The sequence below is a fragment of the Zootoca vivipara genome, chromosome 2 (genome assembly GCF_965207765.1).
Source record: "Zootoca vivipara chromosome 2, rZooViv2.hap1.1, whole genome shotgun sequence".
Taxonomy (NCBI): Eukaryota; Metazoa; Chordata; class Lepidosauria; order Squamata; family Lacertidae; genus Zootoca; species Zootoca vivipara.
Window position 1 is genome coordinate 96,706,631 of NC_142584.1, and position 17,418 is coordinate 96,724,048.

At 44.4% G+C, this 17,418-nt stretch overlaps 1 protein-coding gene across 1 annotated transcript in view; it reads left to right on the forward strand.

Annotated features, from left to right (window-relative positions):
• The window catches only part of LRIG1 (leucine rich repeats and immunoglobulin like domains 1), a 130,945-nt gene that overhangs the window by 55,662 nt on the left and 57,865 nt on the right, over positions 1–17,418 (forward strand). Inside the window, exons 2-3 of the mRNA XM_060271328.2 lie at positions 2,182–2,253; positions 10,815–10,889. Coding sequence (XP_060127311.1) covers positions 2,182–2,253; positions 10,815–10,889 — 147 coding nt within the window. The remainder of the gene's footprint in view (positions 1–2,181; positions 2,254–10,814; positions 10,890–17,418) is intronic.

A 17,418-nucleotide genomic window follows, 5' to 3' on the forward strand; every position in this document is an offset into this window, starting at 1 on the left:
TTCAATCATCCTTGTTGCTCTATTTTTTTTCCTGCTGCCCTAGTCTACAAGGATTTATTGTTTCATACCAGGGGGAATAAGACTGGCTCAGCATGTCACACTTAACAAAAAATCTGAAGTTATGCTGTCACTGGCCAGACAAAAAGGAAGTAGAAGGTGGAGAAAAGGGACTGACTTGAAAGTACACGCAAGAGAGGCTGCTGGGGGATAGCAACCACTCTTTGCCTGGTGGAATTAAAAGCCTTTCCTTTGGAAATCTTAGCTCTAGCTTTTGTTATGGCTGACCAAGTTAATTGAGGTGGGGGGAGGGAATTAACCTTGGGTACGAATTCTAGAGGGTGGCACAACAAGTTGCAGGAGTAGTTCGTGTGGTAGCTTCCAGATGCTGTTGGACTACAACTCCCATCATCTTTCACTATTTGCCATGCTGGCTGGGAGATGGAGTCCAAGATCATCTGGAAGGGAATAATGTTGGCTATCCTTTGAGTCAAATGCTTGTATTAAACACTCATCTTTGAGTAAGCAGCACTGGACACAGGGGGATTCACTTCTAAGTAATTACAGACATAGGATTGCATTGATTCATAGACTGAACTGCATGCACGGTGGTCTTTCAGAGCTAACATTAGCACCCTTCACCTGTGCCCAAGCCCGTTACAGTTGAAATTCATTACAGTATAGTGTTGAAATTAAGAGTGGCTCAATCTTTGTCTCATGTCATGATCGTGCAGCTTTTAATATAGATAGATAAATAGATAGATAGATAGGGAGCAAAATTCTGGTTGGTGCCAGCATACTGATGAGAATCTTTTCCTGTATGCCTGCTGTCTTTAAGCTAGATGGTGACACTCTTTCAGTATCTCCTGCATGCTATGCTCTGACAGCGAAATCATGTAGTTTACACCTTTGCCTTTGGTCTTCATTGTGGTAGAAGTTTGATGCATGTCTGGCCGACTCCCCCCTCCCCGCTGGAGATGATGACCTGAAGTTAAATGGACTCATCACCCGGTCAACACTTCTTAAGGAACGCAGATGGGAAATAGCTGATGTTCTAACAAAAATATGCGGCCATCACAAAAATTGGTCTCCTTGATGGAGCGCTGGAAAATTGCCAGTGTAACACCAATTTTAAAAGGGGGATTTGCAGAGAGCCTGGAAATTGCAAGCCTGTTTTGTATGATGTCTGTCCTGGGTAAATGATGGAAAGCATTATTAAAACAAGAATTTTTAAGTACATAGAAGAAACATCATGCTGGGAAAGAATCCACATGGCTTTTGCAAAGGAAATCCCTGCCTCTCCAACCTTTTGGAGTTCTTCTGCGTAGAAGGGGTGATCTGGTAGACATATTTGTGGACTTGTTGAAAACCTTTGACAAAGTCCTTCACCAAAGGCTGGTTTTTAAGATCTTCCCAGAAGGTCTTGCTCTGGGTTGACCCCATTGTCATACACGGCAATAGGTAAACAGTCCACAAATACGTCTATCAAGGGCTATCTGCCATGGTAGCTAAATGGAATTTCATTCAGAGGAAGTCAGCCTTTCAATACCAGTTACCAGTGTGGGAGGCAAAGACCTCCTTGAACCTCCTAAAAGCTTTAGGATGACCACTTTTGGTAGTAAGTTGCTGGACTAGAAGGACTCTTAGGAACATAGGAAGCTGCCATATATTGAGTAAGAGCACTGGTCTGCATTGTTGACACAAACTGGCAACAGCTTTCCAGAGTTGGGGACATTCCCTGCCTTACCCAGAGGTACTGGGGATTGAACCCAGGACCTTATGCTTGCAAGACGGATGCTCTACGACTGAGCTATCTTCTTATGTCATTATGCTCTCGGCAGCTTCACAGTTGCATGATCATGCTCCCTTCGGTGAGAGACTTGAGCATCTTTTTGGAGAGAGCCATAAAGACTTTTTTTAAATGTTAGGCTTAGCTTTAGGTGGCTGGGTATTGAACCGGTTTCAAATAACGGAGCCTGCTTCTCCACCTGTTCTGTAGCAGGACCAATCTAGTGAGCAGAGAGTTGCATTTCCCTTCTCTGTGCACTCACAGGTAAATGCCCGTATATAAAACACTGCTAACTAATCTTGCAGTGTAAGCCCTTAATAATTAAGATTGCCACATTTTGCTGAGTGAAGTGACTGCCAGGTATGCTGATTCGACTGTCTCTTTCTTTTTAACAGAAACCTGAGCCACAACAAGTTGACGGAGATTGATCCTTCTGATTTCTCTAACCTGCCAAACCTACGGGAAGTGTAAGTATTTCCTTCAGAAAGGACTTTAATCTTGGCTTCTCTCTCTCTCTCTCTCCCCCCCCCCCCCGGTCCCCCAGCCTTCACTTCGATTCTGGCTGGGATGGCAGTAGCAAAATGTATACTTTCCCATGACATGCATTCATTGTATTGCTAGCTTGCATCAGCAGATTAAATCTGAGCCATTGTTTTTCTTTCATACTGTACCTGTGTGCTTTTTCTTTTTTAATTAAGCAGTCAATTAGCGGAACACAACATCTCAATTAAACCGCAATGCATTTATTGGAAATCATTGATGTTTTGTCTGCCTCCTTTTGTCTCTTCCCCACTCTTGCCTGTGCATTTCATAGTTGGAATTAGCCAGAGTAGTTCAGGTAACCACACCTGGCTGTGTGGATACACTTTCATCTGGCAAGGCGGAATGGGCTCAGCTGTGACATCTGATGCTAACCTCCCCCCCCCCCCGCCCCAAATCTCTCGGGGAAACAAAGATGTAGTGTACTGTACTACAGAATTATTAACTCGTTCTCCTCCCACCTTGTGTTTGCTCGTCTGCGAGACAAGGTGGAGATTTTGGGTTTAGTAGCGTGGTGGAAAGATTGCTTTGGCACCAGTTTGTGGTAGTGGAAGCCAGGAAAGAAAAGAGAAATGTTAAGTTTGCTTGTAAAAGTTTATTCCCATACCGGATCTTGGTCCATTTCTCTTACTGTAGCTTACATTCAGGTGGAAGGCTGTGAAAAAAGGCATTAGGGAAGGGCTGTAGCTCAGTGGCAGAGCAATTGCCTTGCATGCAGGAGGTTTCAGGTTCAATCTCTGACAGCCCCAAGTAGGTCTGGGAATGTCATAGAATCGTAGGATTGTAGACTTGGAAGGGACCCTGAGGGACATCTAGTCCAACCCCCTGCAATGCAGGAATCTCAACTGAAGCATCTATGGCAGATGGCCACCCAAACCTCTGCTTAAAAACCTCCTGCCTGAAACTTTGGAGAGGTGCTGCCAAACCACCATAGACACATTGCCCATGACCCAGGGAGGCCACTTAAATTCGACACCCGCATGTTGAGCTCTTGCCGCCTCTCCCCTGTCACCTTTAGGATCCCTTACGCAGGGATGGGGAACCTGCATCCCTGCAGATGTTGGTGGGCTGCAGCTCCCATCATTCCAGACCATTGGCCTTTCTGGGTGAGGCAGATGGGAGCTGGAAGTCCCAACAGCTTCCAGAGGGGCGCAAGCCAAGTTTTGACAGCCATTGATGTGCAGCATAGGAAGCCTTCCTGAACATTACAGGACCGGTGTGTGTGTGTGTGTGTGTGTGTGTGTGTGTGTGTGTCAGTGTGTGTGTCAGTGTGTCAGTCACCTGACTGTGGAGGTAATTGTCTTTGCCGTAGTACTCCTGTATGGCGGTAATATGGGGTTCTAGCGTAAGGAAGTACAGTGTTCTGTTTCATAGATCAGAAAAAAACATGCTTGTTCATATATATATATATATAGAGAGAGAGAGAGAGAGAGAGAGAGAGAGAGATTTGATTTTCTGCTATCAAATTTTTAAAAGAAATGAGTAGCAAATTGAGTAAAGCTTCTTTCCCAAACATTTCTCTTTTTACAACAAAAAGAGAGAGAGAGTAAAAATAAATAAATAAATCTAAGTGCCTTTCAGCGAATCCTCAAGAGAACTGTGCTATTTTTGAGCAGGATCCATTTCAGCATGACATTAGCCTGGCAACTGGGCTGTAAATATTTTATACTGAGTGGCACTCCCACCTCCCCTTCTTTACCGCACAGAGGAGCACGATCAAAGGGGCTAGAGAAGACAGCTTCCAGCCAGATGGCTAGTGGTCACCTTTGCTTGCTTGCGCACGTGTGTTAGGTTTTTTTTTTTTTTTTTGAGGGACATTGGAGACCAGATGCCAAAGCCACTTGCCCAACGCACTTTACAACAAAATGTCTTGTTGGAACAAAGTAAAATAACAACCGAGGTCTTGAAACCGTTTGTTTTCGTGGCCCAAGCTCTAGGATATATGGGAGATTGCCAAGTTCTGACAAAACTGCAGACCGACCCCCCCCCCATGCCCTGCACCACCATTCTCCTGTTTGTCAGACGCAACTAAAATCCTCTCCACTTCTGTAGCCTCCATGAATGCAGCTGTTTGTCCCAGCCAGAAGTGCCTCTGGAGCTCCTCCACAAACAAGGTTCCCCATATATTTTGATTGTGTGTGTGTGTGTGTGTGTGTGTGTGTGTGTGTGTGTTTGTGTACCCCTTTGTGCACAGTTGCTCCTTTTCACAGACAAGGATGTCTATATGGCCAGAGGAGCTGCATCAGGCTGCTGGACCATCTAGTTAGCCACACTGGTCTTGTAGTGGCCAAGCTCATGCTTGTGGAAAGCCCGCAAGCAGAGCCTTATTGCAACATCACACACTTCCTAGTAACCAGTATTTAGAGTCCCACTACCTTTGGCAGCGGAGGTAGAACATAGCCATCGATAACCTCCTCCTCAGTAAAATTGTTTAATCCTCTTTATTTAAAAGCCATCCGAGTCGCTGGCCAGTACTGACTCTTGTCGGATTGAATTCCATGGTTTAATTATGCTTCATGCCGCAGAATGTATAATGCATACACCTGCAAGGGAGAGCTGGATTGAAGCAGCGATGTTTCCTGCTTGGCAGGGGGTTGGACTGGATCGCCCTTGTGGTCTCTTCCAACTCTTTGATTCTATGATTCTATGTATTTAAAACATTATTTGAGCAATTACTGAAAATTAGTTACATGGTTCGGGACACTGTGCACTATTCCTGTGTGCGGTTCTTGGGGCAGTTTCCTTGACTTAGAAGAATTGGTTCGCATTAAGCACAAGCCCATTTTGATATCCCAAGCAGGACTTTTGAATGCTAAGTTTCTGAAGGATTTATTTGTTTGTTATTTATTTCATAAAATGAATGCAGTGCTTTTTAAGCACCGAGCTTCTGAGGGAGTTATTTGTTTGTTTGTTACATAAAATTTACACACCCTTGATTGTTAAAAAAACCCCTCAAAGCAGTTTCCATAAAGATAAAAAAAATAAAATCAAGAAAAAAATCACAACCACACTTTCAACCGTATGATAGTTAAAATACTAAAACAGATTTAGATTGCCTTAACTTTCTAAGCATCTGGGCATGCTTGTTTTAAAGAGATTAGGGGGAAAGAGACTTGAAATTTGTTTACATGAGGCCTTCATTCTCTCTTTCTTCAGACTTATCTCCCTGGAGCTTTTAGGATATCGTGAGCCATAAATCCAAACAAACAACTTTTAAGCTATGCTGATCTGAAAACCTAAAGGGCAAATAAATGAGAACCAATTATGCATTTCCTTGTTAGAATCAGAAGCTCTAAAACATTCTGAGGCACAAAGTCAAAATATTTCCTCTTGATTCCCCCCACTGCTGCTCTCCCTAATTGCTGGTCTGAGGGTGAAGGCCAGGAAATTTAGGCAATTTTCAGTCTGCCAGACAAGCAACTGTTATTATGGTAATTAATTGACTAATTCGACACACAAACAAGGGGTTTTTAAACCAAGAACAGAGCATGCTATGTGACCCAGATCAGCTTTCACTCCACTCACTGACAGAATTTAAATCCTGTGCCACTGAGAGGATGTTCTCTTCTGTCTGGTAGCGTAGCAATGGAATGACAAGTTGTGAAGCTTCTGTCTTAACAAATTCTGCACACACACACACACACCTGTAGAAAAGAGTTGCATATTCATTCAGTCATTCCACGCACACCCCTTACATAATCCTAGTTTGTCTTTGTTTGAATGCTGTGTTGTTGTTTAGTCGTTTAGTCGTGTCCGACTCTTCGTGACCCCATGGACCATAGCACGCCAGGCACTCCTGTCTTGCACTGCCTCCCGCAATTTCGTCAAACTCATGTTCGTAGCTTCGAGAACACTGTCCAACCATCTTGTCCTCTGTCGTCCCCTTCTCCTAGTGCCCTCAATCTTTCCCAACATCAGGGTCTTTTCCAAGGATTCTTCTCTTCTCATGAGGTGGCCAAAGTATTGGAGCCTGAGCTTCACGATCTGTCCTTCCAGGGAGCACTCAGGGCTGATTTCCTTAAGAATGGATAGGTTTGATCTCCTTGCAGTCCATGGGACTCTCAAGAGTCTCCTCCAGCACCATAATTCAAAAGCATCAATTCTTCGGCGATCAGCCTTCTTTATGGTCCAGCTCTCACTTCCATACATCACTACTGGGAAAACCATAGCTTTAACTATACGGACCTTTGTCGGCAAGGTGATGTCTCTGCTTTTTAAGAGAGGGTGTTCTCTTCTGTCTGGTAGCGTAGCAATGGAATGACAAGTTGTGAAGCTTCTGTCTTAACAAATTCTGCACACACACACACACACCCCTTTAGAAAAGAGTTGCATATTCATTCAGTCATTCCACGCACACCCCTTACATAATCCTAGTTTGTCTTTGTTTGAATGCAAATATCTTCAAATCATTTCCAGAAGTTTATTTTCTTAACAGGATTTTTAAATATATAGCTTATTTCAGCCTTTTACCTAAAGACAAGGAGATACAGCTTTGCACGAACATTTGGTTGTGAATGTGGAGGCCTGTACAAAAAGAATTCCTGATTGAGACAAATAGATTCCAATGGCAAATAAGCATATTTCAAACTTATTACAGTTGTACTTCGGCTGTCGAACGCCTTGGTACTCGTACTTTTCAGCTCCCGAATGATCAAAATCCAGAAGTGAGTGTTCCGGTTCCCAAACTTTCTTTGGAAGCCAAACATCTGACGGGGACGTTCCACGGCTTCTGATTGGCTGCAGGAGCTTTGGTTTCCAAACATTTTGGAAGTTGAATGGACTTCCGGAACAGATTCCGTTTGACTTCCAAGGTACGACTGTAGTTTGTTTTTGAAAATGGACTGCAGCACGTGTACAAGGGCTTGTGCCTTGCATCCAGAAGGTCCCAGGTCATTTCTTCTCCCTGAGATCCCAGAGTGCTGCTGCCAATTGGAGCAGGCTGCCTTCCCCAACCTGGTGTCCTCCAGATGTTCTAGACCAGGCATGTCAAACCTGCGGCCCTCCAGATGTTTTGGGCTACAATTCCCATCTTCCCCAACTACTGGTCCTGCTAGCTAGGGATCATGGGAGTTGTAGGCCAAAACATCTGGAGGGCCGCAGGTTTGACATGCCTGTTCTAGACTCATAACTCCCCTAATCGCCATCCAGCGTTTTCAGGGGGCGATGGGACCTATATCGCAAAATATGTGGTGGACACCCTTGGCTGTAAGGGAAAACTCTGGTTTATTTATTTTATTACACACATATTCCACCTTTCATCCAAGGATTTCCAAGTGGCATTCATGGTTCTTCTTCTCCCCCGTTTCATCCTCACAACAACTTTGTTGGACTGGCCCAAGGTCACCCAGAGAGCTTCATGGCTGAGTGGGGATTAGAACTCTGCTCTCCCAGGTTCTAGCCCCAAATGCTTAATCACTACACCACAGCGGCTCACCACACTGGTTCCTTCCATCTCCTGGGTTCCTAAGATTTCACCAGTTATTGCCCTGTATATATTGAAGCCCACGTCCCTTGCAACTGGAGCGATGAGTAACAGCCGAAATGAAGCGTTTAAAAAGTCACGATTGTTTTACATGCCCATTTCCCTTTGAAATAAGCAGGATTTGCACTGGAATCCTATGCATGTTTACTCAGAAATAAGTACTGCTAGTTCAATGGGGCTTTGGATTGCAACCTTCAAATTGACTGACTTTGACTCATGTGCAGTGTTAAGCCCTACTGATTTCCCCCCTGATGGTAAAATTAAGCTTGTGCTTCAACCTCTCCTGTTGAAACCAAGGGGGATTTTAAAGGGAGGGGCCTGCTTGCGTCATAGTTGGGCACTTTAAACATGAAGACTCTGACACTCAAGTTGCTCAAGTCAGTGTCTCAAATTGCATGTTTACGGGGTGCAAGCAGAGCAACACCGACTGTACGCAGCCGGCCTGGGCCCAAGACACTTTGCTTTCTGCAATCAGGCCTAACCCTCCCTCCCCATTCAGACCCCAGTTCCAGTTCTCATCTGTCTCCCCTCCTCATGGTGCCTCCCGAAGCAGGTTGCTTTTGTTCTGGTTCGGCACATAAACCTGCCAATGGGATAACACTTGAAGGGGGGCACAAGAACTCCTCCACGTGTGGAAAGGCCATGTGGAGAAGATTGCTAGATGGCATGGTTCTCTGATCTCTTTTGCCTTCCAATGTACAGTGGTACCTCTGGTTACAAACTTAATTCGTTCTGGAGGTCCGTTCTTAACCTGAAACCGTTCTTAACCTGAGGTACCACTTCAGCTAATGGGGCCTCCCGCTGCCGCTGCCACACAATTTCTGTTCTCATCCTGAGGTACTACTTCCGGGTTAGCAGAGTCTGTAACCCGAAGTGTTTGTAACCCAAGGTACCACTGTACACCAATAGTTAGTCACACAGCCCCCTCCCCAGCCACCTCCACCCGAATTTTCTGTCAGGTACCACAGAGTTTGTGACTACTACTCAAACACATTCTTCGCCCTTTGATTAAGCTTACGAGTGGGATGCCAAATGGGGTTGCAATTCTCCCCTCCTTTAAAAAACAGGAAAGGTTGCATGCATACCGGTAATATGGGAACAGGAGCTGTGCTCTGAAATCTCCGGGAGCTGAATGTGTCTCGTGACCTGCAGTTTGGCCACCCTTGATGGGGACCTGGCATGTGCTGCCGTTCCATAAATATGTCTTAGCAATAACTGAAGTAGGCATGGAATGTGCAGCTGGGTTTCTGTTACAAGTGTTCTTGGCAGAGACTTGGCTGGAAAGTCGCAAAGATACAGGAAGCGCCAAACGAATAGTTTTCTGCAAATAATCAAGGCTTCAAGGTAACGCAGGTTGTTGATGATGATGGCAGCCGAAACTGAGCTTCATCCTTACAGCAAAACGACTATCTGAAGCTCGCCAAATGGGCACACCTCGTTTCAGAGCTGCTTGTTTTTAGATTCACATCAGGGCAGTTACGACCAATAGTGTATAATAGTGTGCAAAAAGGTTCTCTGAATCCCTTCATCCAGGCTAGAGGGTAAACAACTCCCCTGTGAGGAAATGTTAGAGCACTTGGGGCTTTTTTGTTTAGAGAGAAGGTGAGTAAGATGAGATTTGGTAGAGGTGTATAAAATTAGGCATGTCGTGCAGAATGTGGAGAGAGAGAGAAGTCCCCCCCCCCTTTTCACATAACTTCAGAACTCGTGGACATCCTGTGAAGCTGCATGTTGGAAGATTCAGGACATCTAAAAGTACTTCTTCATATTAGCCTTGGTTGCACTGTTGGACGACCACCTCTGGGAGAGATAAAAGACAGTACTTCTTCACGGAGTGTATAGTTAAGCTGTGGAATTTGCTCCCACAAGAGGCAGCGATCTCTACCAACTTGGATGACTTTAGAAGAGGATTGGAGGGCAAGGCTGTGTTCTGCCTTCATGGTCAGAAGCAGTAATGTTTCTGGATACCAGTGGAGAGGGCTGCTGTGCTCAGCTTCACCTTTCCGTGCATCTGGTCCACAGGCATCTTGTTGCCCCTGAAAGCACTGGATACTGGACTATAGACAGGCCATGAACCTAATCAAACTACAAGAAAGAAGATTCCACCTAAACATTCGGAAGAACTTCCTGACCGTAAGAGCTGTTCGACAGTGGAATTTGCTGCCAAGAAGTGTGGGGGAGTCTCCTCCTTTGGAGGTCTTTAAGCAGAGGCTTGACAGCCATATGTCGAGAATGCTTTGATGGTGTTTCCTGCTTGGCAGGGGGTTGGACTGGGTGGCCCTTGTGGTCTCTTCCAACTCTATGATTCTATGATTCCAATCTAGAAGGCTCCTAGCTCATTATGTAAACATGCAATGATTTCTGTGTACTCAAAAACTTGTGCATTATTTTATGACATCTTGGTTGCTGCCTCCACGAGAGGTCTCGGAGGGTGGCAACACAAGGATGGGCCTTTTCTGCAGTAGCTCCCCATTTCTGGAATGTTCTCCCTAGGGAGGCTTGTCTTGGCGCCTTTGTTACATATCTTAAGGCACCAGATTAAAACCTTTCTCTTCAACCAGACCTTGGGTAGATTAAACATTATATAGCTTTTTAAATGTGTATCTGGGAGGAAGGTTATTGGTTCGTTTTGAAATAATAATAATAATAATAATAATAATAATAATAATAATAATAATTATTTATACCCCACCCATCTGGCTGGATTTCCCCAGCTACTCTGGGCGACTTCCAGCAAAATATTAAAATACAATAATTGATCAAATATTAAAAGCTTCCCTAAACAGGGCTGCCTGTTTTATTATGTATTTTGTGTTTGTATTTTGTATTTTGATGATGCAAACCACCCTGGGATCTTTGGATGAAGGGCGGTATGCAATTTTAATAAATAATAATAATAATAAATGTGTTGGCCTAATGGGATTTTGTAAATTGTTTTTCTCACGGGCTGGCATAGGTACCATTTTGCTTTTTGGTTTTAAAATTATTGTTCTTTGTTTCTTCCAGGCACCTGAATAACAATGAACTGACAGCCATTCCATCCCTGGGAGCAGCTTCAGCCCACATAACTTCTCTGTACCTGTAAGTCTCAGCTTAGCATGCCTGTTTATATATTCTTTCTTTCAGGAATCGGTGCAGGGTGTGTGTGTGTAGAAAGCTGGAGCTTTCTAGAGCACTCCGGATTCAATGTAGGTTTCCCATCCCTATGTTCCCGCCTCTTAAAAATGCTGTCGGACAGGTGTGGCCCTCCAGATGTTGCTGAACTTTGACTCCCATCATCCATGCTTAATGGGTTGGACCAACCCCTATGACCCCTAATCATTGACATGATGGCTAGGGCCAATGGGATCTGGAGTTAAACAGCATATCGGAGGGCTATCTGTTCCCCATCCCTGATCTAAAGGGAGAGCTCTGACATTTCCCTCAGAGCTTTTCTCACCTATATGCAACTGAAGAAAAAGATATGCAGTATCAACTTTGGACCTCAATAAAACACATTTCCATAGATTCATTGCTGCCGCCACCCTAATTGTATTCCTGCCCTTCATTGTGCACTTCCAGATTTTATTGGAATTCTAAGAAACCCAAAGAACTTGTGCGGCTTTGAAATGGGTGGTTACCGTCCGTGCAGTCTTGAAAGGCTACGTCCACCATCTTGAATCAAAATGGTGTCCACTTTAGAGAAACCTAGATGAAAGCTTGCCCCTTTTTCTCGGGAACCGCCGTGAAGTATTTGGGTTACAATATCTTCAGGGTGCCCAAATGCATAGCAAGCAGGACAACAAAGCTTCAGAAATATAAAAGCCGATGTTGCTTCCATTTGCCCCCTATATTGATTGAAGGTTGCAGTTGAGCCCAGTCATTTTCATACTTGGTCAGTGGCTGTTGTTATTCAGTTCCTGAAAGGAGGCTTGCAAGGTCTTGGGAGGGAATATGATATTGGAATAGAACATGCAGTACGCATGGTGTCCATCGAGCCCAGACTGTACACTCAGCATGGTATGGAACTTAGACCTAGACTTGGGCATGTTACCCACTGCTGTGTGTCACATGACTGAGGCATAGGCCTTTTCACATCCACACACCCCTCCCAAGAGATGATCAGGTGTCTTTGATGCACCGCCTCCACTGATTAGGCGCTGTTTGTTCTCATTTTTACTTTGTGATGCCATGGTTCCGCCGTTAGGTTTAACCAGGCTTCCTCAACCTTGGCCCTCCAGATGTTTTGAGGCTACAATTCCCATCATCCCTGACCACTGGTCCTACTAGCTAGGGATCATGGAAGCTGTAGGCCACAAAGATCTGGAGGGCCGAGGTTGAGGAAGCCTGGGTTTAACTGTTGTTGTATTGCTTGTGGCGCATTTGTTTACAGTGCTGAGATATCTTCTGCAACACAACATGAAATCAATCGGTAGGCATGAAAGTGAACACTGTTATTAAAAGGAGGGGAGGCTCTTAATAAGATAGTTGCGCAAGGGTGCAGTTTGCCAGCATCGTGGCTTAGCTCCCTCACATTTAGCCGCCGCTGTCCTAGTTAGACATTTCCAGTGCTGGGCTGTCCTAGCTTAAGGCTTCCTACAGCCTGTGAAATATTGTGCGCTTCTGACTGATGTGAAGTGACCTTGATATATTTGTTTAATCCCCCACAAATTACATGGAGTACATAAGAGAGCAAGACAAATTGGCTGCATTCCTACTTTTCCATTAAGACTGTGCTAAAATATGGAAAGCTGCAGAGTTCCATCTTTCAGGTCAAAATTGGCAGCTGCGATCATGTCTTCCTCCCTCCCCCCAAATAGTTCATATTTCAAAGAAAACAAAGTCAAATCTAGATACTTAAGGGTCCATTATTTTGAGCGTATTTTGCTGCTCCCCCCCCACCTCCCGCCCCAATATGCCACCGCTGAAGGGCAAACCAGAGGAAGGCTCAGATGTCTCCGGCTTTGTTTCTCCATTTTTTTGCGGAGTTTAAAGTTTTGCAGTCACCAGAGTGAATGCTTAAACTACCTTTTATTCTTCAGTGGCAGTGATTTATTATCTACATCAGTAGTTCCCAAACTTCACAAACTACTTGGAAATAGCTGAGGGTCTTGGCGGACCACTTGATGGGTTTTCCTCCCCGATGTAGCAGTTGTAATTCTATAGAATTCAAATTGTAATACAATAAGATGCCACGTAAGGAATAAAAAAAGCAAGACAAATACAACTTTAAAAAATCTATGAGAATATTTAATGTGATGGAGGTGTTGTCTTCAACCACTAATCCAGACATGCCGCAGGGCACGGATAGTGTACAGACCAAAGTTTAGGAATACCCCCCCCCCATCTACATTATTTAAATTTTCTGTTCAGGTGCTCATTGGGACTGATTTGGTTCCCAGCCCATGCAAGGCCCAACCTGCCAACACTTGCTTTTCTGATTAGTACTCAGCCATTGCATGTGTTGCTTGTGAGTTTTGAGACTATTTTCCAGACTTGGATGTGAAATATAAACAAATTAAAACCCTGCACACTTCCAGCTAAACTCTCACCACCACCACTGCCCATACTGCTTCTCAGATAAAAGATTGGATTTTTTTTGGCCTTTTGTATATTCTGCCCTGATTTTGTTGATCCTGCAACTTGTCTTGTATATAGCAACTTTTCATGTTCAATTTGCTGCTGAAAGTCAGGTGTTGCTACTGCAGCCAGGCATCTGTGCTGCAATGTTTTGAGACTTAGCATAATTATTCACTGGGGAGCAGATTTTTATATTTCTCCCTTTCTGCTTTGAAAACATTGCCAAAGCGGTTCATCTCCGACACCAGCAAACAGTTGGGGAGGGTTTTCATGGAACAGAAGAAAACAATTTGTATCTGAGCTAACCAAAGTCAGGCCTGTGAAGACATTTAAATGCTAACAACTGTTAATGCTACACGGTCAGTGTTCTGCCCTAGGAAACTCAAAGTGTAGCAACCAGATTCTGATAGCCATCTGTACTAATTCTAAAGTTACAGAGGGAGGAGCATTTTTCTCATTCTTCTCTCGCAGCAATTTTATTTAACCATAGTCCACAGAAGAGAACATGTGGGAGTTATTTACAGCTGTTTTCAGAGAATGTGTAGCTGTGGAATTCCCTCTGCTACGTTTATTGTTCCATCATCTAGTATTTTTAACTCCCCAGGTCTTTTATTAAGGGTCCCGGTGGACTCTGCATTTCCAGTTCTGTTGGCAGGGACGGTGGAATGCTGAGCACCAGAATCTAGCTTCCAGACTCAGAAACCAAAATAAGGCCTAGAGAAGGACTGGGAAACCTTTCACTGCACCCTGGATGTGGGCTAGAGAGTACAGTCACATGCTCTTAATACACACAGACACTTAACATGCTCGCACATGGGGACTTGTACAGAATTATGCACAGTGACACACGCTCACACATTCTCCTCGCTAGTGCAATTAAGGCTTTTTGCTTGTTTTTTTAAAAAAAACTCTTTTTAGAGCCCATAGGAAGGGTCGTTCCTAAGTCTAAATGCTGTTTGTATGTTTGAAGGGGGCGGGGAGGTTCAGGATTGGGGGCGGAAACTCCTCCTATTTGCACCAGTAGGTCCTTTCCCCAAACCTAAATGTGGGGTGGCGGCGGTGTTTTTGGCGTTGGCGTGCGGCAGTTGTGGAGCAAAATATCAATCTTTCTTCCCCCACTTGTATTGCCCCATGATGTCAAGCCTTGGCCAGCTGGCTTAAAAACCACCCTATTGAATTAAATAGCATTTTTGGAAGCCTAATTGAAGTGCTGGGAGTGAGAGCAGGAGGAAAAGCTGCAGGCTGGCCTGGATGGAGAGTATCTGGTCTGTGGGTGCTCAGTTCTAGAGCCTTGTAAAATGAAGAATGGCCCAGATATGCTCAGACTGTGACCAGACGAGTTAAATGAACCTGTTTTGAATCTTTTGTGTGGCTAACAGATGTAAAGATGATGCAAAGTAGTCAATCTGCTGTTCCCCAGCACACACATACATACACCATTTTTTAGGTCTCCCAGGAGTGTAAGAACCATTTGTTACAACCATTTGTTACAAGGACACTCGCATCTTGTGAGCAGAGGAATAGGAGTTGCTGCTGTGCTGTATGGTACCTGAGGCAAGGGGTAGAATCTGTTAGGGTGGTGGCAGGATGGAAAAGAGAGGGGGCTGCTGAAGAGAAAGCAGTGCCCTTTCCTCCTACCTAACTCCTACCTAACTCTGCATCCAAAGTGTCTCCACACTTTTACCAATCTTTCCCCTTCTGCTTTTGTGGTTACGGCAACAGCTTTGATATTATTATGGGTGACCTGAGAGGATGTTTCTAGTGCCTGCAACAACTTCGCTGTCGTTGTTCTCTTTGTCTTCTGCCATTGTTAAATCAAGGTATCTATTGCTGCATTTCCTCCAAGTTGTAAGTCGGGGAGAAATAATGAGATCTTTTAGATAAGCTGGTTGTTATTGTTTTTTGTTTAGTCGTTTAGTCGTGTCCAACTCTTCGTGACCGCATGGACCAGAGCACGCCAGGCACTCCTGTTTTGCACTGCCTCCCGCAGTTTAGCCAAACTCATGTCAGTAGCTTTGAGAACACTGTCCAACCATCTTGTCCTCTGTCGTCCCCTTCTCCTTGTGCCCTCCATCTTTCCCAACATCAGGGTCTTTTCCAGGGAGTCTGCTCTTCTCATGAGGTGGCCAAAGTATTGGAGCTTCAATTTCAGGATCTGTCCTTCCAGTTAGCACTCAGGGCTGATTTCCTTAAGAATGGATAGGTTTGATCTTCTTGCAGTCCATGGGACTCTCAAGAGTCTCCTCCAGCTGATAGTTACTTTTGAAAGTTGCAGACTCTCAATTCCTTGATATGGCTTAGGTTTCCATGATGATGATGATGATGATGATGATGATGATGATAACAGTGACAATAGTAGTGAATTTTTTTTATCGCATATCTCTGAAGTTGAATGCTAGCTGCCTGTCCATTTTTCCCAGTCGGGAGGAAAATGAAGGTGAGAACTTGCTATGTTCATTGAATCACTGCTAGTTTCCACCCTACCACACCCAAGTCCCCAAAAACCATAGAACAGAAGATTATTATTTTTTAACACAACCCACAATCTTTGGAAAAGACTCTTACCTATCTTATTTGCATTGTTTCACCTAATGGGAGGCTGACCGATGTCTCGCACGGCAGATGTGTTTCCTCATATGTAATGGTAAACATTTTGAAGACCTGCTTTCCACTAGGTAGGAGCCACATACTGGGGAGTCGTAGCCAATTGTGACTTCTTTGCCCTTCCCCACATCTCCTTTTCACCCTCAACAACAGTCGCCAGAGAAACATGGATAAGTTTAACATTGGCATTCATTGCTTTTGTAGTAGGGTTGGAATGGAGAATCTAGCTAGTTGTAATAAACCGGCGACTTTTTTTTTTTTTTACTGCAGTCATCAAACACAAAGACATTTTATGACCCCAAACACCCAACAGCTTGCGGGTTGAAATCCTACATTCTTGAGCTCCTCCAGCATTATGACCCTGCTAAGAGAAATCACTGGATAAGAAGAAGTCACAAGCAGAGTTAAGAGCGTTTCCAAGTTTGTTTTGTTTTTGACCAAAAGAGTGGAAAACAGGATTAGCTAATTCGTAAAGAACACAGCGGTGCTCTGCAAAGTGTTCAGTGCCAGAGTGAGATCAATAGGGCTGCACAGCTGCCACACAGAGCATAGCTCTCTCTTGTAAAACATTATTCATATTTGCAGACTTGTTAGTGTAGAGGTCAGGCATAGGCAACCTTCCGCCCTCCAGATGTTTTAGACTACAGTTCCTATCATCCCTGACTACTGGTCCTGTTAGCTAGAGATCATGGGAGTTGTAGGCCAAAACATCTGGAGGGCTGAAGGTTGCCTATGCCTGGTAGAGGTGCTTTCACATTAAGCTGCAGTTTAACCAGAGAAGTAATAATGGGAGGTAAACAAATCTGTTCTGCCATTGGTATTTCAAAATACATGGGTGTGAAGCTTTCTTGTATACAAAGACCTTTTAAGCAGAGCTTCCGGGCTCTCTATGCGAGTATCAGTATCGTGGGAGAGCCCATGTGGGGAAAGATCCAGGGCAGAGGTAGCAAACATGGTGCGCTCTAGATGCTGTGGACTACAACTCCAGTCATCCCTGATCACTAACCTAGGGCTGAAAGCCTAAGTCCAAATCCTAGGAAGGAAGATTGAAGGAATCCAGTTCGATTAGCCTAGAGAAAAAGGTTGTTGGTTTGAAATCTGCCAACTCCACTTTTTATTTAGAAGGATCTTGGGGAAGAGAGGGAGCCTATGAATGATTTTAAACAGCACGTTTTATGGCTGATCTCTAAGGTTTCATGCGTAGCACAGATGTTTAGGTGTGGTGCATTGAAGGCTAACCTAAACAACTTGTCTTGCCTAGTTAAGAAAGAAAAAGTCAAGGGGGGAATCTAGGCAGATCTAACCTGGTGTACAACTGACTCTGAACGTTTACTTCATTGTGTGCTTGATCCATCCAATCCACAGTCATCCCATTTCTTTCAACAGGAGAGCTTATTGAACCCCTCTTCCTTTTGGCAAAAAGTAAATGAATGGCTATTTCTCCAAG